Consider the following 26,524-nt stretch of genomic DNA (forward strand, 5'->3'; position numbering starts at 1 on the left):
TGAAAAACACCGTTATTAGCGAAAACGTTATTTGTGTGACATTAAAATACATGTAAAAAAGGTTTATTGGTGCCGCCGCCACAAGAATTTCACCCATTTTTTCCCCTTGAAGCCCTCCTAACACTTAGCTGAAATAAAAAGAATTGTTATTCAATCATCAAAATAAAAAGTTTGTGTAATATAACACTTAGCTTGGGGGAGTTTTTGAGGTGCTTGGTGTGATGATTGTTCCGTATCTGAGGGCCGCTAACACTTGCACTGTCTTTCATTCTACAAGCTAACCATTTCACAAGAAAATGCTCTGTTATCACTAACAACCTGTTTCTATTGCTTTTATCATTCATAGCTCGCCTCGCATTTCCATCACTACCGAAATATTTTTAGCCAGCGCAATACTCTTCTTGGTCTCCTCTAAGTTCCTCTTAATATTTTGCACTGTAGACTCAGGACAGTTAAATTTCCTCACTTTAAAAGTTCCCAGTCATTCAGGTGGCAAATCACTCCCTCCACCACCTCCCCTAGCCCCCACAGGCAAAAATGCGGAAGCCATTATTATCACCGACCCTAACAACCACTGGTTATAGTGGAGAAAATCTCACACGTGGGCGCAGCGCTGTATTCCACTGAGCGTGAGTGAGAGTGAGGCGGAGTGGACAACTACGTCATCAACATGGCGGCAAACAAACGCTATCATTGATGCGCTCGGACGCTTCCCGCAAAATTTCCGTTATTCAAGAGAATCCAGACGTTATTATCGAATATGGGTATCTATTGTAACTTACCGTTATTGTGGAAGTCGTTATTGGCGAGAGCCTACTGTAGTAGTATATCCAATGAGCTATTTGACACCTCTCTAGCAAAGTCAATAATCTCTCAATACTGTACTGTAAGCCGGAGAAAATACTTACGTGTCGCCTTGATTGTTCTGCACAGCCAGAAGATACCGGTGAGTGGCCAGGAGCAATGAAATGTCCCCAGTAGCGGCGTATGCTTGTAAACACTCTGCAGCACTGACGGCTACCCTAAAGGCCACATCTACATTTGGTGCATTTCGCTGGCCAGAACCTCCAGCTTGTGTGGGAGGGTTCCTCCTATTACGTTCTATGGTGTCCTCAACACGTACTTCAGACATCATCTTACTGAGGTCAGCTATGTCCTGGCCTGTGTTGATTGGCTGGTCACGCTGCTTCTTCTTGGAATCTGATGCCGAGACAAATAAAATGGAAGATATAAAAATTAATAAATTGGCCTTCATTTATCTAACACCTAATTATACAGCACACTCCCAACCTAATTATATAGTACAGTTGACTTCCCCGCTTTAGCTTTTACACTTGTGAAAACTCTAGGGCATAATAGTGAAAAAAACAAGCCGAGACAGTGTGAACAAAAAAGGGTGTACAACAATGTGCAACTACAAGCAATTGTATTGTTTCCTCTATCATATCAACTTCCAGTGACTCTACTTCAGACACCTTCAGCGTTAGTCAAGAGGATGGCTCGGTGAACAGATCAAATGACACTCCTCTCATCTCTATTAAAACTGCCAGTCATTTTTACTCCTACAGGTGTCAAGAACCCAAAGATAGATGAGAATACAATAGAACAGACCTGTGCTATGATGCTATTAAGAGTAATTGTTTTTTTTATTTACTTACCCTTCTTGCCTCCGTAGTCAAGCTTGATGTCCGTGTTACCCATGAAACCTGTACCAAAGTCAAGCTGTCCTCCTGCGATGTCAAGCATGTCCATCAGGGTTGCGTCTTGACCAATAGTACCCACACTAAAGCAGCTTGGCAATTCAAAGTCCGGAGCCTGAAAGAGTTATTATTCATTACTAACACTCTACAGAATCGCACTGGTTGGGTTTCTTTTGGCATCGAGTGTGTCAAATTGTAAATGTCTGCCTCTTCTTAAGATACCCTGCCAACATAATGAGTGATGGTCGAGGGTTGGATATAAAATCAATATATCAGAAACACTCCCTATAAAATTGCATATACTGTACATTTAAATTTGCATTAATTATACCATACATCTACAATAAGTACCTTACCTCTTCATATAACACTTTACATTTAAGGGCATTTAAACAAGTTGCTTACAAATGTTTACAAAGAACATTATTATATACTATATCACAGTAATACATTCAGTAAAATATGTATCATGGTACTAACTGGCATATTTTGTTGAGGCTGTAGAGACACCCCCTGTTGTATGCTCTCCCACGTCTCCCCACTACTCTGTATCTGCAAATGAACAAAACATTAAACAAACTTGTCTTAATAAAAAAATTATCCAGATAAAAGACAAGTCGACAATCATTAAAGATATTTTAGCCCAAACCAATTTCAAAAGGTGTGAGATGAAAAAATGTACGTACACACCTCTTAAGAAATGTTATGACTTCTTCACTGATTTCCTTTTCTGTCTATTTTTTTTTATGTCCACCTCAATACATATCAACACTCCCATCTCTTGAGTATAAAAAAAAAAACAATTTTAATAATCAGATTTTTAGTCAGGCTACCTATAAAATAATCAAACATTTATTATCAACATACTACTTGCTGTGATCCCATTGTTGGTTGTTTATGAAGCTGCTGTGTTTGCTGATGTTGCTGTTGTAATTGTAATTGTTGTAGTTGCTGCTGCTGTTGTTGTTGCTGCTGCTGTTGTTGCTGCTGCTGTTGTTGCTGAAGTTGTTGCTGTATATACTGCTGGGACACCATCTGTGTAGTACTCTCTTGATAGGAGGGAGAAGGTACCATCATCACTGGTGAAGGAACTTGGGTATATTGTGGTGACTGAACCTGGCTGAACTGTGGAGTCATGCCTCCTCCACTTGGTCCTTGATATGGGGGAGACGCTCCAGACAGTTCACCTGGAGACGTCTGGCTATACTGCGGGGAACTTGGTGATAACTGCTGGCCGGGTGATGGTACCTGTAAAAGACACAGTGACTTAACGATGCTGCTCTACGAGAAAGTTTATAACCAATACAAACTGACAAGCAATACCGTGTTCCCCATATGACCCTAATGAGAGGAAAATAATTATGTTTTCTAAAAATATAGCAAAGGCCAAAATCAACCAAGAGGGTATAGTATAAGAAAGTATTTTACAATAAATTGATTCCAGGAGCTACCATTATCAGTGTAACAGAATGACAACCAGAGACCTTAATGTTTCACAGCAGAATGAACCAAGTAAAGAACAAGAATGGTGCTTCATAACATAATACTGTACACACATACATTTAGTCTCAACAAACACTAATACGTATCCCCATAAATTTGACTTTCGACCTTGACCTTTGACGCAGACCTGAATTAGAGTACAGTATTGTAAGCTTTGTCTTGTGTAGTTGGATTCTCATTCATTAACACATACACAAGTACTTAAATACAGGAATTACCTAAAACACTAAGAATGGTTTTCCAGACTGTAGGACACAATTTAGAAATAAAGAATTGTAAAGCAAGATAATAATAAGAACCTGACGACCTTATTTTCCAATGAATCGACTCGACTCTCAATGTACTTCATGACTTAACTGTTTACAGACATCCAAAGTGAAAGACGTGAGAGGAACCATACCTAATAATTTAAAACACACTCTTTTAAATCCTTTACATCAAAGAGGACAGTTTCACAGGAAGAAAAAGTAGAAGGTTTAAAAGAAAAGAAACAATGCTGCAAAAACTGAAGAATGAAAGAAAAATCAAGAATAAAGCAGTATTTTTTATCATCAATTCGGTGAAAAGTTCAGCTAAGGAATTTAAAAGATAGAGATAGACAAACAGAAAGACAGAGATAGAGAGACAAAGAGAGAAAGAAAGAATCAAAGGGATATATTTTGTTACCTGCAGCACACCATTACAAATAGTGACATATTCTGTGGTGGGAGTCCCTGTTGACCCTGGATGGATGGGGGAATACAGCCCCTGGTTACTAGAATCCCCAGGATTTCCAGGAGACGGCACCTACAAGGAAGACAAGAAAAATTATTCAAGAGGAAAATCAAACATCTAAAATTTATACAATATTACCTTCAATAAAGAGAAAATTTTGGCCGTCTTTAAACCAAACCAAATTACCATAACAGCCGAACATGGTTACATCCCTAGCTATATACAGTACTGTATCCCTAAAGCACATATAGGTACAGTACTGTGAGAAAAAATAAATATAGTGAAAAATAAATAAAATATTGGGAGATTCATATTTTTCATATCTACCAGAAGCCCAACGAGCATCATAAGAAACATTTATCGCTTCGAGGTCCATTGAGCTGTTTAAAATACTTGTTCCCTCTTTTACCAACTTCCAAAATTACCTATATTGTACTTGTCAACGGGGTTGCCAGATGGCCGTTTCCACGGCCAAATCTCTCTACTTTGGCTGTGAAAAATTTTGCTTGGCCGTGGAAAAATGGATGGTCACGGCCAAACTATTTGGCCGAATTTTGTAAAACACGTATGAATTCCTCATCTAGTGGATTTTGAAGACAAGTCTAGCAGATTTTCAAATTTCACAGTAACACTGGCTCAGTGACCTCACCCTGTCACATGATTATGTGACCTACTAAGCTGACTGACCTTAGTTGTTAGTTTATATTTGAGTTGTTCAGGCTGAATGTGTCCAGTTATACAGGTTAAGCTTCAGAGCTTACAAAGCCATCCGAGTTACTTTCTGAAATTCCGAGTGCTAATTTTCAAAATGACACCAGTAAATGGAAAGGGTCCTACGACAGTGGTAGAAAATATAACAAATCACGGAAAGAAAAGTAGGTCTGGGTTAGTAGAGCCATTGATGGAAGTGAAAATGCTTATTGCAAAGTTTGTAGAACACAGATAGCTCCCAAAGCATTTCATTTGGCAGATCACGAAAAAATTGAAAGGGCACTCAAGCAGAGTAGCTGCGTCGTCCATGTGTAGGGTGCTGCCTGTGATGATCGCTTCAAGGAAACGGGACAGTAAAAATAAAAAACCTGTCGAGTTATAGTTCGCGGTGGCTATATCTTGTCACTGGGAAAATGATGAAAAAGAACAGTAAAGGAAGTGAACTAGAGAATCTGCAGCTCCATCGTACACAGTGCAGTAAGTTGCTCTCCAAAATAATCGCTCCAGCATTGTTTGAGGAATTAAAAGAAGATGCAAAGGGCAAGAAGTACTCCATGCTTGTTGACAAAGCAACAGATGTGGCCACAGACAAGCATATTTGTGTTATTGTGAGGTATTATAGCGATTCAAGATCGAGAATTGTCACGGAATTTGGTGGCCATGTGCCCATTGTTGGGGCTACAGGTCATGAAATGTTCTTGACAATGAGCAATACCCTGGGGAAGATGGGATTAAAGTGGTCTGACTGTGTTGGGTTTGGCAGTGATGGTGCATCTTCGAAGATTGGTGAACATAACTCAGTGTGGTCGAGAGTGAGAGAACAGTCACCAAACTGCCAGCTCAACAGATGTGTCTGCCACTCACTTGCACTGTGCATTGAAAAGGCTTTTGACAAGCTGCCATCTAATCTTGGACACCTCTTGCAAGAAGTTCCTAAGTGGTTCAGTAAGAGCGTCATCCGTAGAGATGCATTTAAGGAACTATTTAGGGTAATGGATGCGAAGGAAGAACAAAGGGGCACTCCTCTTCCCTTTCAGAAACTCTCATGTACACGATGGCTAGTTCGAGGAAAAGTCATCTACAATATCCTCTTAAACTGGGAGGAACTGAAAGCCTACTTTGCTGTTGCAGTTCCAAGGGCAGATGTTTCCTGTCTCTACAAAGCAAGAGAAATTCTGGGTATGCTGGAGGATACAGTCAATTTGTTGTACTTTCACTTTGTGTCACCAATCGTTACAGAATTCGAAAGAAATAATTCTGTTTTTCAAACAACAGATGCTGATCCTGAAGAACTGGTAAGTGAGTTGGTCCTGCACCACAAGAGTTTGCAAGATAGAATCCTTGACAGGAATGGAAAACCACTGCCACTAAACATGGTCGACTATGGTGCCAAATTCATGCACGAGTTGTACACCTTCATAAACCAACAGAATCACTCTGCTGAAGCAGTAGACAAGGTAAATGAAGTAAAAAGGCGATGTGCTAGTCTTTTAATCGAGGCCTTAAAACAGGTGGAAAGAAGGCTTCCAGCATCGACGGGGATCTTCAAAGGCTTGAGTGCGTTTGCTCCATGCAAGGTATTGTGCCAGACTGCCACACACACTCACAACCATAAACTCTCTCCCTTAGAGAAAACTACATCTAATATCAATCTATTAAGGTCTTTTAATCTCTCATTCATTGCACATCAACTTCGATTTCATTGATCAGATATTCAACATGCTATGTAACTGACTATATATTGTATATTCTCTTTAAAATTTTACTGTTGCCCGAAATGTAATGTAAAGTAACCCCCCCTCAAGCAACTGTCTGATATAAGCAACCTAGATAAGGTTTTCACATAACAAACAGAACTTGGGGACTTACCGCATGTTGTGGAGACTGATTTGGAATTTCCAGGGAGAATGGATTCAACACATTGGCGTCGTTAAAATCTGAACCTAAAAAACAAAAGAAAGTTACAGTAAAATAAAATGATAATGACGTGCATATATTACGGTACAGTATATATATACATTTTTTTTGCAATGATATAATCCATTTTCTCACAACCTCGCATCATCCTCTCACACCCAAACCACAGAGACAACGGAGAGAGATACTGTATTGATTCTTCCTCAAGTACCATTTGCTTCCACAGCTGTGACTAACCTCTGATCAACTTACTAGGTTTGGATAAGACAAAATGAGGATAAAACGGTGAACAAACCATCGATAATGACCCTAATACAGTATAGTATAATGTGTAAATACTGTGTACATTCTCTTCCAACAAAAGATTTATTAATACAGAATTTACGTGATTACCTGTCCAGTACAGCAAACCCTTGTTATTCGTGAGGGATAGGTTCCAAGGAATGGCGCAAATAGGCAAAACCGCGAATAGCCAACTTGTACTACCTTAGTGCACTACTGTATACCTATACCAGACAACCGACCAGCCACGGCAGCACTCATCCCTCCTTTAACTTGTCTAATAATTCAAATTTCTTTGTCAGGGTCATCACTGACTTCTGCCTTTTACATTTCACTCCACTAGCATCACTAGCACTAACACTAGGCAATCTTTTAGGGGCCATTTCACACAGAAACACTAATGTTTTGAGAGTACAACACGAGACGCTGCGTGGGGGCGACTCGGTGTGCTGTGGGAAAAGGCTTGCAAGCAAGCCACCATAGCCACCATCTGCTTACCGCGAATTGCAAACCCGCGAATGGGAAGGGTTTACTGTACTGTCATTAATTAACACAGGTAAAACACTGACCTCTCATGATAAATTCCAGTATATCAGGGGTCTGCATGGAATCCTCTTGCCCTCGCCCATTTCGTGCTGTCAATGAAAATGAATCGGGTTATAAAACCAAGTAAAAATAAATAAATAAATAAATAAAAATTCGCAAAACAGACATGAGCAAGGTTGAAAATAAATACTATAGTACTGTACCTCTTTGTGTGTAAGTAATCACCTGTTCAAGAGTACAGTACAACTACTTCTGCACATTATTTACTATTTTATTAAGTTTAATCCTCCAATGCCCTACACATTCATCAAGCACACTCTTGGTAGTTCTCCTTCACCACACTAAGCTATCTCCATCCACTCACCGCAAAATTAATTCACCTATATGATCATAAATCAACACACTTCAGTCACCACTATATACATCTGGCTTCAAAAATTTTAAATTCAAGTAATCAGTGTTAATTAATGACACATCAAATAATTAAACACATTTAAAATGTCAATTTTGTTGTGCCTGATGTTTTATGTTGCCTTTATATACATTTCCTCAACATATAGACTAACTTTATCATTTCTAAATGCTAGTTTCCACATTACAGAAGAAAGTCTGTTTGTTGCTCCTTGGTTTACGGTACACGAGGTCAAAACGAAGACTCTATTAAGGATCTGGGTTCAAAATTCTCAAATTTAGTGTTAATTAATGACCCTTCAAATAATTAAACAAATTTATAATATTTTAAACGTCCATTATGCAATGTCTGATAATTCTAAATCCCTTTACACACATTTTGTGAAGAATATACGGTAGACTAACTTTACTATTTCAACAAATTACTTTAATTTTCCAGATAAGAGCTCTTATTGTCAAGACACACCTTCCTTATACAGTGAGTAACAATACAGTGGTCCCTCGGTTAACGAACGGTTCAATTAACGAATTACCTCCCATAAGGATCTTCAATTCGTTTAATGAACAAAACTTCGATTAACGAAATCCTTACGAACAACACGTTTTGTTGAGAGCATCAGCTGATCAGCTGATGGGCTAGTCTGCCAATTCAGTAATCTGTTCTATGTTTACATTTGTTTCCAGTGGAGTAAATACAGTATCAAGAAAGTTGTGGTCTTTAATATTTTTGCATTTTTTATATTAAAATTATCAGTCATTTTAAAATTTAGTTAACATATTGATAATATATGCAGTACAGGGAACTAATTTTTTGTGCGCCCATCAGCCGCTTGACTCAGCCACCAGGCGTCAGTATGGCTTTGTTGAGAGTGGAGTGAACATCTATTTTGTTGGTGTCTTGAATATTTTTGCATTTTTACATTGAAATTATTGGTCATTCTGAAATTTAGTTAACATATTGATATAAGTACAGTGCAGTGTTGATTTAAATAAAATAATCTTGAATTACACCTAGTGAACTTAAAATTTTATTGGTGAAATGACGGCATCAAGCATGGGTCCCCTGAACGGTGATTTCTCCTCCATCCCCACTTCCTTATCTTCTCCCTTCTCCTCCACACCCACTTCTAATTCCCATCATCATCAACCAGGAACCTTTTACATGCACACCTCAAAGTAAGTGTACTTTACTGCATTTTTTTTTACTTTGCATGTACTTTTCTGTGAGCTGGAACCAATTACCCATTATCCCACTGAAACAATGGATTCGGTTAACGAACGACTCTGTACCGAATTGTGTTCGTTAACCGAGGGACCACTGTACTTCTTATTATTCACACTATTCACCAGACACATATCATATCCTTAAGCATATCATATACAACTTCAAACATGCTTCATGCTTATGCATCCAAACTCCTTGCTTTAAACCCTGTTGGTGGGTGGCTTTGATTACTGTATCCCCAGGAATGACCCTGCCTTGCCCGCTGTTCCCACCCTGTAAGGAGGGGGGGGAGGGGGGGTAACTGGGGGGGTACATCCTATTCTGGTTATATCCAACAACTGCCATCAAATAATTATTGTGGTTAACCAACACAAGTGTGGAAAATGACTGAGACATTGATGACGACAATATGGCTGGATCAACTATTTCTTCATAAAGCCTCGTCTTTGGATTCTCTGATACAATTCATTCCTAATATTTTCTTTCCCTTAACTACTCCATGATTCAGTTCCCAACCCAATGTTCCATCTACTGATACTGTACTGTATATTCTTGCTCTGCCAGGTAGCTGACACGCCTCACTTTGTCCATCTGCCTCCATTCATTTCTGTTGACTGTCTCTTAACAAAATCTCTTTCAAACTCACCCACCAGAGCAGAACCACCCACAAACAGCATCCAGCAGCCCATACCCCTAAGAAACATGCTTGTGTCCCTATCCAGTAGTACTCTAGCTTTCACCCAAGTACACCAGCCAATAAAATATTGAACAACTATGACAGTTTTACACATTCTTCATATTGTCTCACTTTCACCAGGAATAACCTGGCCCTGTCGCATGCCCAGGCACCGTCACACCAACTTGCTACAGTCCAGGTGATAGCGGCAGGACAGTAGGGGCGGCGTATACTGTATTCATGTTCGGAAACCCATGTGGCACTAAGCAGGCAAGGTATGTACACCCCAGGTCAACAACCTTTCTGCTCAGAGCCTGGATCACAGTAATACCTTCATGGGAATTCAATATGTGAGTAGTACAAAGTCACCTTGTCCTCCCTTCCTCTATGACTTTGATATCAGAAGACTGTGGGATATTATAAGGTGCTTGAGATATGTGATTTGTTTGTATTGCCATTGAGGATCTTTCTAAGACAACTGTTTAGACATTCTTCCCATTCTCTCCCACCTACAGCACAATAACAAGAACTAATTTATTGCCAACGTTATCTTTGCCAGGCTACACATGCCCTTTCTTTATCTTTGGATGCAGAAGTACAGTAGTCACACTGTGCCCAGGATTTATGCATTTGTAACTGTTTGTAAACCTACCTAGACTCAGTTTCGATGGGAAGAGTAACATGGACTTTTGTTTGGTTTTCCATTAAGGTCGAATTGTGAAACCTAATGAGGGAATAAAAAGCTGCACTATACTGTACACCCTTATCAACCTACTACTGTACTGTATAAATTTTAACCCCACGTCCTTAACACTTCTGTAGTGATACCAGCAATACCTCGTGTCTTACCATTTCCAAGATACTTTATATCCTGTCATACATTTCCCTCACATATACAGTACTGTTTATATCCTGTCATACATTTTCCTCAGTCCTTCCTTGGAGAAAACCTATATACTAGAGAAACGTTATCGTCATAATGCTGGGTTGTAGACATAGATGATGAGAAGTGACACAATCTTAAGAATCCTAAATGATAAATAGAAGATGAAATACGGATAAGGTGACCACCACTCGCTGTTCAATCAAGACCATGTGCTGAAACCTACCAACACTACGCAATATGTGACCCCAATTTAATTTGGTTCTAGCTCCCAATAACATAAATGCTGTATTGTACCTTTTTTCTTACTAATTATTGGTCAAATAATTGTAACTAATAAAATAAACTAGAGAGATATGTGTTTAGAATAACTTGCTCTCCCCCAGTGACTTCATCATCAGTCACACCTTAACTGGCATCCATGTGTCAATACTAATGTTAGGATTTATAATTAGGTGGACAGAATACGGGTTTATGGCCACAGGTGACAAACTGGTGAATAGTGAAACAAATGTATTTTTTAATTTACTGTTTATTGGATCCATCACTCAAAGAAGTTTATCGAACTTTTTCTCGAAGATCCTGACTGGAGTATTAAATTAATATCTGTAAGCAATTATCTTAATACTGAGAAGATACACTTGTTAGGTAAGAAGCCAAGGCGACATACCTCTTGATATTTGGATAACGTACAATGCTCAACAAATAATTCTAATGGCATAATAGGAACTTACAATCAAACAGCTGCCCCTTGACATATTTTTTTTGCACATACTTAAAAGGATAAGATAACAATGCAGGCGAATAAATTAAAATAGAGAAGCCATCAAGTTTCAATTACTGTACTTTCACTTCCAAAGATAACACCAACTTCCTTCTTACAGCAACGCAAAACCATATTCTGTCACCTAAACATAAATTCAACCTAATAATAATACTAAAAAGACTGCCCTATAATAAATAATTTAGCTGCCCTACACTTAACGTTCTTCAGTCTTGGTCGAACACACGGAAAGATAAACGGTAAGGAAAGTCGCTCATCACTCCTACAGTACATCTAAGTCACTACCAAACAGCATCATGAATTAACAAACACCAACGTCAGCTTACTATTGTTACTCAGATCTATGGCTTCATTGGTGTATGGGTTGAAGTTGAATCTCTTGGCTGGAGGATCATTAAGGTGCCTCTTCCCCTCCTCCAGTGTGTTCTCCAGGTTCACCCTCGAGCGCTTCAGACCTGCAAAGAAGAAGGAGCAGTACATTTTGAGTCTTTCTCCACCTAATTATTCACTTCTCAAACAAAAGATAAATAAATAAATAAAAGCCATTGGACATGTAATAAAATCTTACTTAAGGGATCAAAATCTTCATACATCTTTCCTTAAATCTAAATCAAGCTATCAGTGTGAGAGCCATGTTGCGTACAGTATGTCAACGCAGTACTTTATGTTATCACTACAATCTGGCTTCAACTGATCATGGTAACACAGCCTATGTCCTTTTATTCCAGTAAGAATTCTTTTCCTGCCAGAGTCATAGTAACACCTTTATGCCAGCCACATGCCAACAGAAATATCAAGGATTTTGACCCTCACCTGCACCCAACACAATGTAATGAAAGACAGCAGGAAACTATAAATTTAAATGTTTGGTTTAGAGGTTTATTATTGTATATATGATGATGATGATGACTGTGTAGTTATGATAAAGAACCAGGTTTATAATCCCTTTAATCATCATCATCATCATCATATTTCACCGTCTCTTGCAGCCTCTCTTGTGATGTTCCTAACTCTGTCATTTCTTATATTCACTCATCATTCTTGGCCAACACCTGGTTCTCCTTCTCTCTATTAGGCTCATGTACCTCTTAACCCCCCCTCCCCAAAAGGCAAATAAAATAGAATCTGAATCAGCATAAAATAGAATCCAACTCTACACAAAATGGAATCTGACTACACAAGTTGGAATCTAATTACAGAAAATGGAATCTAAATCTTAAGTAAAATAAAAAACAATCTGACTACATCTTATATTAAATAATAGAGAAGACAATAAAATCTGGACTATAAAAGGGGGCACTCCATCAACAACAATAACCTGACATTAAGTACATACTGTCTGGGATATAGGTGAAGTCAAGAGGGTCGCTCGTGTCTCTGTCGGTGGGACGCTCGAGTTGTACTTTGACCCGGACTGAAGTATTTAAGTTTGTAAATCGATAACGAGGAGTTCTGAAGAGAGGAGAGAACAAAATAAATGAAGAAAATCGATGAATTAAGTTACCTGTCAATCACACGCTATATAAAATGGTTGCAAATCTATTGGCAAAAATAGCACATTTAAATATTGAAAATTCCAGGAACAAAAAATATTAATAATAAAATAAGTAAATACATATGAAAAAAACAAGTGTCAAAGCACAAAATACTCACTTGAAGACAATGGCATACTGGTGGTGGACGTCAGAATCCGTGAACTCTCCATACGCCGCCCAAACCTCCCGGTCATTCTGATCCAACTCAAAGAACTTGACTTGTATATTGTCTGAAGAAAAGAAGTAGGATCTGTGATGACACTATGTTATAAATTCCCTCTTTAGTATAAGTTTTTTCTATGCCACTAAATACAGGACGGTGATATACGTGTAATATTTCTTTTGGGCTGTTTTAAAGTATCCATCAATTACAATTTTAATTCTCTTGACTACCTCCCAATTTATTCCCATCTGAAGTAACTATAACACTCAGAAGCAATAAAGAACAAATCCAAATCAAAACTACTATATGATATTCCCATTAAATAAAATAAAACAAAAACGTATTCTAATACTGACTGGAAAATGAAAACTTACTTCTTCTGACTTTTTCAACCAATAACCAGATTTCAGTTCCGCCGGTACAAGGGGCCGTGCAGGCTGACATTCGCACAATCTTGAGTTCTCCTGTGGTGGCATTTTCTGTTGGAGAGAGAAAAGTTAAAGTCTCCCCTTTTTCTAAATTTACAGGAAGCTTCTACTAGTCACTAAGCTTTATCTACACACATTAAGCCTTATACAAAAGCTTCTACTAGTCACTAAGCTTTATCTACACACATTAAGCCTTATACAAAAGACCCTCATTTTTATGCCAAGGCTGCATCCCTGAAAGAGACAGATAATACTGTATCCCTAAGTAATCGAGAAATAAGTTAGATCCTAAGTACCACATTCAAAATAAGTATTAATGATACTTTATGTGTTATCTTCGGTAAATATTTATACTGTATGTGCATGTAAGAGTGTATGTACTATCGTGAACAAGTCATGTTGCCTCCTCTGCTACTCCACGAACCCAGAGATTCAGACTCGTGAATCCAAAGCATTTAATGACAGAATAACGCATCAGTGCCTACAGCATCGGGTTCACTAGATTGAATCTTGGGGTTCATAAAGCAGTAGAAGAGGTGATAAGACTTTACATCACAACTATACTGTATGAATCTCTACTAGACAAATTCTAATCAAACCCAATTCCTCAAATCACTTGTATATGCAGTAATGTACCACACATACAATGAATCCTCTATATAACGGACTATATGGAGAAGAAAATATGTTATCTCGAGGGTCCATTACATGTGAAATGTCCACCTAATGAACTACATAGATTAAAGTCCGTTATATCGAGGGTACGTTAGATGTGAAACCCCCATCTAACAGCTTATGTGGGGAGAGAAATCCGTTACGTGGAGGTTTCACCATAAGCTGAATACTCAACCTCTACACAAGTAACCGTAAACAAAACTCACTGAGGTTAAAGACTACATCTGAGTCTACAGGAAGGGTGATGGCTCGGTACCTCTCAATACTCTTGTCGTACTGGAATGCTTGGAATCTCAAAACCACTTTATTCAGGTCCATGGTCTTGGCCTCCTCGTCAGCCTCTTCATCCATCTAAGCACAGGTAAAAGGTTAAAGTCAGTATCACAGGTAAAAGGTAAAAGTCAATATCACAGGTAAAAGGTAAAAGTCAGTCTCTCAGGTAAAAGGTAAAAGTCAGTCTCTCAGGTAAAAGGTAAAAGTCAGTCTCTCAGGTAAAAGGTAAAAGTCAGTCTCTCAGGTAAAAGGTAAAAGTCAGTCTCTCAGGTAAAAGGTAAAAGTCAGTCTCTCAGGTAAAAGTCATTATCACAGGTAAAATACGAAAATCAGTATCACAGATGAAATAGAATCCGTTTAATTTCAAGCCATTTTATCACAATACAGTGGTCCCTCGATTAACAAAAACAATTGGTTCCACAGAGTCGTTCGTTAACCGAAAATTTAGTTAACTGAATCTATTATTTCAATGGGATATTGGGTAATTGGTTCCAACTCACAGAAAAAGTACATACAAAGTACTGTATACCGGTAATAGATTTAACAAAACACTAAATATAAACTAAATACAGTACTGTACAGTGTACTGTATAATAATAAATAAATAACAATAGAATATTATATTTTAACTTACTTTGAGGTGTGTATGTCGTATTCCCGGCAGCTTTGTTTACATATCAAACGGCTGATTGTAGAGGCAATCGATGATGACATGCCATATTCCTTACAGAGTGCATTGGTTCTAAAGCCTTCTTCATGTTTCATAATAATTTCTGCACTGTATATTATCAATGTGAACTAAATTTCAGAATGACCAATAATTTTAATGTAAAAATGCCAAAAAATTCAAGAACACAACTTTCTTGATATTTACTTCACTGGAAACGAATGTAAACATAGAACCAATTACTGTATTGGCCGATTAGCCGATCAGCTGATGCACACAAAAAAACGTGTTTCTCGTAAGGCTAGGGTTAATCGAAGTTTTGTTCGTTAATGGAAATGAAAATCCCTATGGGAGATAATTCGTTAACCGAAATTTCGTTAATTGGACCGTTCGTTAATCGAGTGACCACTGTACTGTACAATACAGTATTTAAAATAAGCTTTCCCACAGATAAAATCCAATCATGCTTAAAAATAATTTATAACACTGATGATGATACTAATATAACAATTGCATCCTCTAAATATGGAAATAAGCTATATGCAACATAGTCATTTCACATTGCACTATTATCATTTTGCTGTGAAACATAGATCCTTTACTCAATAGTCAAGAAATTCATAAGCATGTTGATGACCCCAGCTGGTGCCTTACCCTCTTGTGATCCGTGGGTGTGATGCTCATTTCTATCTCCTTGTAGCCACATTGAGGTTTACGAACACGTGCGTGACTTAGTAAATCGTCCTTCTTGCGTTGAAAAATTATTTCTCTTGTGTCTCGCTTGGCAATGTGTATGATCCCAAGATTCTGAAAACTAGAAGTAATATTCAATTAGCATCTCGATAAAGGTCGTTGAAGATTTTACTCGTTGGCCAACTTCAGGATCAAAGAGTGATAAAGAGCATCCCTTTTAATTGAGTTTCAACAAGTATGAAATCAAGCAAGTCAAGTTCTATTACTCCCTACAGTTCCCCTCACACCAGACTTCCTTGTACAACAAATACATAACCTGTGCTGTACCAAAATTCCATCATATTAAGTATTACCAAGTTAATTAAGATTTCTTTAAGGACAATTCTTTTACTCATCCAACTTCTTTGGAATTTAAATGTAAAGAATGAAAACTAATCATTAATGATGCCCCAACACTACACAATACTGGCAACTACTTACACTGCAGTGTAGTCACATTTGTCATCAACCACTACTTCACAAATTCCAGTTTCTCTGTCACAATTCTTCCCTGAGAGCTCATGTACGTGGCGTTTACGTTGATTGACATTGTCTTCAGCCGTGTAGAGTGTAAGACGGATAACAGCCGGCCCAAGACTCCACTTAGCTAGCTGTAAATAAGAGAATGGTTTTACTTGGTCAACTATAAATAACCACACATATACCATCTATACGCAAATTCAAATTTCTTCAATAGTTTTCAAGAAATATATCCACCAACACCATACAGAGACCTTCACTCTCTCTTAGGTCAGGTTTCAGTTACAGATTGACTAGAATGATAATCTTAAAAGACTGGTGTTAAACATATTTGTATTTTCAATGGCAGTAAGACTGAACAGAAAAAAAAATATTTATCTATATCACATACTACACATATTAATGTTTAGTACAGTACTTTCATCTGAAAACATGTGCAAGATCTCCTGTAAGCACAAGGCCACCAACCAACTTCACAAACTTTACATTCCAAACTTTTTAAACCATCAACGACTTCAGCCTCCTGTGCTCTGACATTCAAAGGCTGACCTATTGTAGGCATGAGACACCAAGCCCCATCCATCTCCTGTCTTCAGAGAACCATAACCATAACATCAAGGGCCCTAACCTAACCTAACCTACACAAGACTATTGGCTTCATCAGGAGGCAGTGGTACAGGAAGAGGTGAATTTTTACCATCCTGTAGTGAAGCAGACTTTCCTGATCCCTGTGACACGATCAGTACACATGCAGGGTTATTATCACGAAATGAATAAAAAATGAGGCAGGAAGTGGAATATCCTGTCCCTCCCCTTACCATGAACTAACAAAGTCATCACATCCCACAATAGCATGATGACCAGTTTCCTAAAAGTGGTATACAGTAGCAGCTTTGGCACTAGTTTAGGTCCACAGTGAAAAATGCTATCCAACAATATGACATAATCCCCACATTCATCAACAGAACTGTGGACAACAATTCCATAATTCAAACATTTATAATGGATGTTACATGTGTAGAAGACTGGAAGTATATTCGGCACAAAATAGCAACCTTATGATGGGAGACAAGTGTTATATCCACTTAGCTGCTGGGCTATGTTGAATATCCTATAAATAGCCAATAGGCCAGATCCCACAGCAGGTACAACACTATCCTACTACTGTACATGCTGAACTATTACACCAAGGCACAACACAACACTGGGAGGCATTGTCTCTGAAAACCAAATAGTCAACCATCCTCAAACTATGTCATCTAAAAATTTTAAACACTTTTCCAATTCAATGAAAACACACCTACCATTATACTAACACCTACGAATGCTTGGCCACATTCAAACTCCGAGTCAAGTGCCGAGTTTTTTTTGTTCAGCAGCACTCACCAGGTGACTGCCTACAGAGAGGACTAACTTTACTCAAGAAACTGGAATTAAGGAGGTTGATCTTAAAATGGTATTTTATCACCAATTATGATGATTGACAAGTGCTCTGGTGCTGGTTTGAGGGTGAAACTCAATGCTGGCAGCCTTTAGTGGTGTCATATCTATAAAGTCTCTTTTAGAAACTCAGTTACCGTACGATGGACAAACGTTAACTAAATTCTATCTACAGGAGTGTCGGTAATCCCGGTCACATGTCTAGGTCCTCGCCTTGGGGTTTTAACTCAAGGAATTTTGGAGACTCTTAAATCATGAATCCCAGCCATAAATTTACAGAAATACTTAAACCTTAAAAAATTACAAAATAAAATACTGTACTGTATTGCATTAGAGAAATAAATAAAAATAAAAGCTACAATATCAAAAGTTCATTACATCCAAATTGGCCACAGGATGAATCATTACTACACCTGAGGAAACACACTAATGTACTGTACTAACAAACTGCTTATGATACAACAATGCATTACTCTTCTCTTTGTCTCTTAACAGTTACAGTTTGATGATCTAAACATTTAAAACCTCCTACATAGGCATAAAAACTCACCTTAACTGTGGGGAACACCGCCCTGTTCTTGTCTGCCCGGTCAGCCTTCAACTGTCCGTGCGTGCCGACCATTTCACTCTTGTAACGGAAGCGGAATTTCGGCTGCGGCTGTTCCAGTAGGTGTATGTATGGCCCATCATGATGAACAGCTGTTAAATGAGAATGTGTTACCATTACAGTATTCTATAAATGGGTAAAATGATACTGCAGTAATATACAGGTAACACCCTTAACCCTAATTAAACTAAGGGGAATTAAAAATAAATAAATACAAAATAATTTCCTTAATCTCCCTATTTCCAACTTCATATAATACTGCACATACTATTACATTTAAGAGATGTAGTAAAAGTATGATGGGTTCCCAAATGTCATAGACCAAACTTATAAGGATACTCCCACCTCATTCTACATACAGTATACAGTACTGACCATCATAAGGGCGGTTGAAGGCAGCAACAACCGTTGGGGGCGAAGGAACTCCAACGGAATGGTCAGAAGAGTATGGAGAGGCTGACTCTCCTCTGTATGGGGAATTCATCCCACCACTGTAATACATGCAAAACAAGGTCAGTGTCGTGTACATAGAACAGTGTCAAGGATACAGCGCATACTGAAGATAAGTTTCAGGCCTTTAAGGAACATAACACTAGACACAGAGAAGATTGTATCAACTGGTTACAAAAATAAGAGCACCCATGACAGTTCTCCATAACAGCAGAAAACAACAATTAGCTTTCCCTTCTTCTTTTTCAAAATCCAGGAAGGGACCAAGTGAACCCCAGAGGAGCCAAGAACACACTGCTTTCTCCCTTTAAATAATCTCTCTAACATACCCTGCTGGATCAAGAGGCTCCTAAGTGTACAAGGCAAGAACAAGACTAGGAAACTACATCTGGAAAGGTTTCCTAAAATGTCACCTCCATAGTAAATAAAAAGCTGAAACAATATTCTAAGTATTTCCTGCAGGAGAGACACACCTATTGAAATCCTCAGTTTTACTTTGTTCAACTACAATACCAAAAGGATATGCTGCTGAAGGTGCAGTATTTTAGGCAATAGGCAACTCCTTATTATAGTTAAGTTTTGGGTGAGAACACTGCTCAATGTACTTCATGCTGTACACTAAAAATCCAATGAAGGATTTATGGAGAAAAAAAAAAAGGAGGGTAAATATTAACATTTGGGATAACACAAGTTATTTTGGGGGTTTGGTACACAGATCACCTAATTTTAACAAAGAGTGTTACCATACCTGTACAAAATCTTCACCATTCTATTCTGAGGCAACTGTAGGCCTCTTTTGGGCCAACTTTGATCAAATTGGAGTATTATTTTACTTTCGGACATAGCGTCCCCGAAAGTTATAAACTACTGAAACATTTCAATCTAGCTATTCTGAGCATTTTGAACCCCATATATACACGGCGGAAATGGATAATAGCGACACAGGTGAATTTAACTGATTTCAGGTGAATTTAACTGATTTTAAGTAGTTTTCAGTCTTCGTCAGTGAGATGTTATCGGAACATCATGCATGCGTAATATTGACTGACGTCATCCAGTCTCGATCAATGAGGTATCGATATCTTCACGCAAATTTTTTTTTATTTATCATCACATTTGATTTTTATCAAAGGAAGTAGCCTTGGTAATTTCATTGACCAGTCTCACAATGGCCGTGGTGGAGGTTAGTTGTCGTTTGTGCTCCTACGATTACTTTAAGTTTATTGTAGCGTTTTATGAGAAAGATGATCATTCTATCCAATTCTTACGTATCCCTGGTCCTCCACTTCTAACTAAGGTATTGCACTTTTGGACATGGCGCGCCCCAGTTTTTAATTACTGAAAAATTTAGGTTAGTTTAAGCCAGGCCTACCGGGGTTCCGGGGGCAGAGGCCTGGCTAGAGGTCAGGTTAGGCCTATCGGTGGCTAGGAGTTAAGAGTTATATTAAGTTTTGTTAGGTCAGATGACTCGTTTTCATTTTCTCCCCCATTCAAAAACCCACTTTCCCAGGCTCTCCCCCATTATTGTTGGGGGGGGGGAACTATCAATTTCCGCCAAAAATGAAGGTTAGATTCGTTTAAAACACACCAAAATACACTGGAAAAACATACTGGACTACCTCTATGGACTCGTGTCCTAAAGTAAAAATTTACCAAAATTGGGATACCTCAGATAATTTCCCAGAAAAAGTCAAATTTCCCGAGATGCAAACACCGGGCCCAATTCCTGCATAGTTTGTATGCGAAAAAAAATAAAAGCCCAGCTAATTTTACTGAAAGCTATATCATACACATAAGTTGATCGTTGAAAGTATATATAAGGGAAGTAGTACAGTAATAGCAAAACTTTAAATGATACATTGAGAGATCGTACAGTCCATAAACAGAGATGGTACAGTTGCAGAAATATGTTCCTCACCTCTTGTGGTAACCCGTGTCTCCAAATGGCACAGTAGTAGTATCACTATTTAAGAAAAATTAGGTATTGACAGAGACGTGACCGATCGCCCGGGCGGCTAGCGAGCCGACCTTTTGGTGAAGAATATAAAGGAAAAGAGACGTGACCGATCGCCCAAGCGGCTAACAAGCCGATCAGTGGCGAAGAGGATAAAAGTAAAAAAAAAAAGTAAAAAGTGTAATGACGGACGTGATTGGTGGATAGGTTTGCTATATACCGGTAGGTCATGTAGGTTGGCTGTTTGGAGAGACGGGTTACCACAGGGGGGAGTAAAACCACATTTCCACAAGTATACATCACGACACTGGAAAGTACATTTAGTCTAGCTCTTGGTACATTGCAAATAGGTCACTGTAACATTCTGGCATTGATACACTGCGACCATGAATTGTGCTGTGCTGGTATTTAATTATTAGCTTCGTGAATAATTGTTGCATCTATCAACATTCTAAGATAATATAAATCTCTTTATGGTGTCATCCCATTTGACCGATTGTCTGTTTGATGCAATTTTTACCATCTTAGTTAAATGATCAGGTTAAGTTAGGTTAGGTTAGGTTAAATAGCATAAAACAGACTATCGGACAAATGGGAATGTAATCCTCTGTACCCCTTTTACCACTGGCAAAAATTGTCAGTGGTTCTTGAGTTTTTAAGATTGTTTACACCAACTGGCAAAAACTGTCAGTGGTTCTTGATTTCTTAAGTTGCAGCGTGCAATATGTATACTACACTACTATGAATTTAGTCCAATGAAATGGCTAATAAGCTTTGGAATCACAGGACTGTGGCGTGATTTTAGCTGAAATGAACCAGTGAATGATAATACGATCAAGTTTGGCAGCACAGTACAGTACTCAGGTGATTCATTCCTATTAAAATGAGAAACAGTTAAGCAATATTTTCTTATCCATTCACTGTAGGAGTGGTCACATAATATACATTTTTTATTGCCATCTTTTCTGTTTATTGTTAAAGTTCAAGACATTACATACTGTCACCTTCTGAAACTTATAAATTTCTCATAAATAATTAGAAAAGACTTGGATTTCAAAATTATGCCACTCAAATATAACCCTCCAAATCCGTTCACGTGTATTTGGAGAAAAATCATCGTTTTCTTAGAGGTTTCTTGAAGGGAGGAGGAAGATAAGACGGGAATGTAGCCAGAGCCGACATGATCCCTTCGCCTCCTGCACACGGTGAAGATGAACGCCCCCCTGCACACACTCTTCTACCTCCATGTTCCTACCACCACAAGCACACATTCACCTTGACAGACGGGACTTCAATACAGTCCTCGATTTACTCATAGTCCTGTAAGGTAACCCGCGCCTCTGACCACCACCAAACACTTGGCAATATTATGGCTGTTCTCGCCCTACTGCTGTCGTGACAGAAACTGGCCTTGAAATTTCTCAGCCAAATATAATCATACACTTCAAACTAAGTCATTCAATATATTCTTAGTATAATCATGGACGTTCTCCCTTACCAATATCGGTATTGTTCTCCTGTGACACTCCAAAATGAAGGGAACTTTTAACTAAACAGCTTGCCACACTGTTTACGGGACTCTGGGAAATCCCCAGTTCCAATAATGTTTACCCCAGGGTGAGGCAGAGGAGGAGTCTTGGATCCCACATACAAATATCTAAAGTGGTTACCATACGACAAAATATGAACTATAAGGTGTTGTAACCTTTTTATTTTAACCACCTGTATGAGTGTGTATGACATTAAAGCGATAAAACTCCATGATATTGCAGTCTCCCTTCAGTTTCCTAAATATTGCACAGTTATTTCAAAGTTCACTTACATAAATTGTTGTTCGTAAAACATAGTCCACTAATGCTTGATGTGTATTGCACGACTCATAACCAGACACTAAGATCCAAGTTCAACTTTGGAAGACTTTATAGGATGGGATGCTTCTCAGAAGGGGTAATCCCCCTCACAGACGGGCCTGGTGGTGGAGCGGCAAGTTCGTCAGCTTTGCCGTCTCTCCCTGGGTCAACTGCTGTCCACTAAACCTTACTCACACCAGGATGCGAGGGGTACTTTTACCACTTCACAGGGGAGAGTGGCGAGTCAGTATCATGTTTTCTTCCGAATAATTATGATAAAAGGATGCCCCCCACTTATTTTACTCTGCGATTAAAGACCCTAACACCGCTACCTTAAGGATTTGGTTAGGTGAAACAGACTGGAGGCTAATCTTTAGGCAATCTGTGGTAAACTATTTGCAAGGCGGAAAAAATTATCGAGGTAATATACAGTATAGATTTACACGATCTGCATATTTTTGTGGAGAACCTTAAAACAAAAATTTTGGGGGGAAACGTACATTTATGTTATTCTTGACAACTAATACAACTTTTTTTCGTGCCTCTCTCTCTCTCTCTCTCATAAACATTTTCCTCTCCCTCTCCTCTCTCGCACCTCGACCTCACATACTCTGACACACTTCTCTGGCGCACACACTCCTTTTCACGCACACTGCCTCCCTCCATTACACACTTCACCTGGCACAAACGTTCTCTCCCAATGACACCACACACACAAGACATGAACCAGTAATTTTATTGGAGACCTTTGCATATCTTTACTTACTGGTTAAAGAAGCATAAAAGTACAAATGAATTTACTGGCTCCCTTAAGCAGAATAAAAAGGCAATTACGGTAGTATAGACAATTATGATGGTAAGCTGTTCATATTAGGTCCTGTACTATTATGGCCATTCTATTAAAATTATCACGAGTGTATTTTTGGTCCATAAACAAGATTAATTACCTCTCAATAAATTTTATCATCTAAACAAGAAAAAAAATCATGTTTAGCAGACTGGATCGATATGATGAAGATTCTTAGTAACTGAACATGTAAAGCGTACCTAAATAATGATGAATTTAAGGTGAAATGAAATACCGTCTTGATGAAATATCAAAATTAAACTGAGACGCTATAATTAATATATAAAGTTAGGTTAGGTTAGGGTGGTTAATATTTAGAGAAAATTAGATGAAGAACCTCCACCCCAGCTTATTTCATCTAGATATTAACTACCCAAACACTAACCTAACCTAACCTCGTCCTCCCAAATCGCGTTAGAGTGGTTAATCTTCAGGTAAAATAAACTGGGGTGGATATTCTTTAGGTGATCCAAAAATAGCTTTTATTAAGTTGTATAAGACAAATGAACACTAAGAGGGGCGACGCCCTTCTCTCCCCCGCGCCAGAAAAACAGGGCCTGGACACTGGTGTACGAGAGGGAGGCCCGACCTGCTAGCCCACCCCTAAACTGGTTCCCTTTTGTTAGTAAGCAACAGATAGACAAGACTCTTGAACGTTGGCAGGCGATTCGCTAAATAATAAAACGAACAAAATCCCGTCCGTGTATATTTTACATGTCCTTCGATTAATATGAAGTAAAATTAAGAATATTTTTATATCCCCATTTACTAAAATTCTGGCAGTAATTAGTTATTTTTATTGATGTAACGTGAACAATTTGAACTCAAGAAATTTCGAGGTGTTTGGAAATAAAACTTGCACTTAAATATAGTTGACAGTAACAGAGAATTAATCCATTGGTCATCGTGACTACTGTACATTGTTTTCAAGTATTTTTTTAGTGTATATTTGATCTTAAGTTTTCTATGTTGAAATTACAAAATGTAAAATATATATACTAACTGACCATTCATATTCTTGAGACTACTAATACGGCATTAAGGTTAAAACACGCTTTTTTTTTATTTATAATTTTACCAGCCAGTCAACCCTTACTAGTTACTAGTACCTGTTGTCTATAGTACAACAGGGAACCAGTCTATACAACCCGGGGCTACGCTACCTTCGTGACGTCAGTGCCCCGCCCCGCCCTGCTACACTATTTGCCGCGCAGTTATGCCTACACCATAACTTGGGTTTTGCTGCGGAATTTGAACTTTAAACAATTTTAAAAATTTGAAAACAATAGAAGTGTACTGTATAATATTTATCTGCTGGAAAAATATAATTTTCAGTGTCACTAAAACAGTATGATTTAGACAAACGCAATTTTAAAGGCATTACAACTTCGCAAATATAGAAATTGCAGTAATTATGACATGTACTATGAAATTGTCAGTACTAAGTAATGTCAAGTACAACATAATTAAGAAAAATGTGCTGTGTCCGGCCGTAGGTGTGAGGGGGCCATGACGCCATAGCCTTAACTAAATTCTTCAAAAGCAACATGACTCCGGATGCACCAATGACGCACACTAGAAAAAAAATCTGATTTTTGTTTTTAATTTTCTATAGTAGATAAATATGAGGATAAATTTATTTGTGTCAAATCATTACATCACACTTACGGTAGAACAATGACTGGTACAACATCAAAAGATAACTAAATCACTTTCGTCTCATGGTTTAACTGTTAGCACGTAATTCTAATTTTGAAATATTTAAGTTATCACTGGATTTAATATAGTTTGGTACATTATTCCAGTCTTTCGGAGTAGAGGAGGTTGTGTGTTTTATTTGACCTCATAATTTTATCAGGTTCTGTCAAATTATATTCAGTCTCCCTCTAACACCTTGTTCATTCAGCTCTCACGTGCTATAACGATACAAGGAAATTTTTTACCAAAGCTGCAGTAAGGGCGTTTTTTATACATCGTCGCTTAACGCTTCAAGTTACGCTTTCACAGTTACGATTGGCATTTGTTTCATCTGAATTTTGCGTATTTCTCATTTAACGACACTTTGAGATCTATTTACATATCAATTTATCTCTTTGTGATATCGGGTACTGTAGTGGGACTTACAACAACAATGGTAGGTCAACAGGTTTGGGTATTCGGTCTGACCTAGGAGATGTGGGTCACTGGCTGTCTGCGAGTGCGACTACCATATATGACTTCATGTTTTGACCACCCGCATATTAGAGCAAACTTAATATACTGCATCTCATGATAAGCCTCACAGACACGCCCGAGGTTAAAAAAGCTGCATATTTCCTATAATGATACGCCCAATGTGGAGTGTTAGTCCAACATTCAATAGTATTTTTGCTATTATTACAACTTTGTATGGATATATTAATTATAATGTTCTGGCCAATAAAAAAAATATTACTATTACCATGGTATTCAGATTGTTCATGTTTGGATGCTTACTATAACAAATGGCAGACGAATGAAATGCTGAATTCCCCCAATAATTTATGAATCAGTCAGTATCATTTAGTTATGGTAATCTATATTTCTAATAATGGCCGAAGGTTTGTTAACGCGAGTACAGTATATTCAAAGATTGATATAAGTTCACCACATTATTCCACACTGCATCTGTAAATTGAAGACATTTAAGGTCAGTTGACAGGTGAGACAGTCTAGCAGTGGCAAATGTTAAAAGGAACGAACAGATAATACGGGTACAACAATGCATTCACTATTTACTAAAAAAAAATCACCCCACAGAAATTATCAAGATATCATCAAATTTTACGCTTCAAAGTATCGCATATATTAGTGTATCCTACTTTTATATTTTACAATCACAAATTGTTATCGGGAGCTGTGAGTGTCCGTCCGTCCGTCCGCCACCTCACAGCATCACGGAAAGACATTAAATTCCTACCTGGCAACTTGTATTTTAGCGTTACTCACTCTTCAAGGATTTAAGAACGAGCCTATAATTATTTATTTGATTCTTTTTACCTCTCTGTTGACGTCATCGTGACATTGCTAGAAAGTGTACGGGGAATTTCCCT

At 38.1% G+C, this 26,524-nt stretch overlaps 1 protein-coding gene across 6 annotated transcripts in view; it reads right to left on the minus strand.

Moving 5' to 3' along the window:
- The window catches only part of LOC121870678 (nuclear factor NF-kappa-B p105 subunit-like), a 41,652-nt gene that overhangs the window by 12,107 nt on the left and 3,021 nt on the right, over positions 1 to 26,524 (minus strand). Inside the window, exons 1-17 of one of the 6 annotated variants that reach the window (XM_042372611.1) lie at positions 22,579 to 22,728; positions 18,728 to 18,843; positions 18,296 to 18,444; positions 16,267 to 16,436; positions 15,748 to 15,907; positions 14,360 to 14,504; positions 13,425 to 13,529; positions 13,006 to 13,117; positions 12,689 to 12,804; positions 11,679 to 11,807; positions 7,397 to 7,462; positions 6,498 to 6,571; positions 3,870 to 3,989; positions 2,568 to 2,948; positions 2,181 to 2,252; positions 1,659 to 1,815; positions 909 to 1,200 (exon numbers count right to left, since the gene is read on the minus strand). In XM_042372611.1, coding sequence (XP_042228545.1) covers positions 909 to 1,200; positions 1,659 to 1,815; positions 2,181 to 2,252; positions 2,568 to 2,948; positions 3,870 to 3,989; positions 6,498 to 6,571; positions 7,397 to 7,462; positions 11,679 to 11,807; positions 12,689 to 12,804; positions 13,006 to 13,117; positions 13,425 to 13,529; positions 14,360 to 14,504; positions 15,748 to 15,907; positions 16,267 to 16,436; positions 18,296 to 18,444; positions 18,728 to 18,843; positions 22,579 to 22,601 — 2,387 coding nt within the window. In that variant the 5' untranslated portion in view covers positions 22,602 to 22,728. Of the gene's footprint in view, positions 1 to 908; positions 1,201 to 1,658; positions 1,816 to 2,180; positions 2,253 to 2,567; positions 2,949 to 3,869; positions 3,990 to 6,497; positions 6,572 to 7,396; positions 7,463 to 11,678; positions 11,808 to 12,688; positions 12,805 to 13,005; positions 13,118 to 13,424; positions 13,530 to 14,359; positions 14,505 to 15,747; positions 15,908 to 16,266; positions 16,437 to 18,295; positions 18,445 to 18,727; positions 18,844 to 22,031; positions 22,157 to 22,254; positions 22,409 to 22,578; positions 22,729 to 26,524 lie in introns of those variants that run through there. The other 5 variants (XM_042372613.1, XM_042372609.1, XM_042372610.1 and 2 more) reach the window with 5 other exon arrangements.

This window comes from Homarus americanus, unplaced genomic scaffold (assembly GCF_018991925.1).
Source record: "Homarus americanus isolate GMGI-L3 unplaced genomic scaffold, GMGI_Hamer_2.0 scaffold56333, whole genome shotgun sequence".
NCBI classification, from domain to species: Eukaryota; Metazoa; Arthropoda; class Malacostraca; order Decapoda; family Nephropidae; genus Homarus; species Homarus americanus.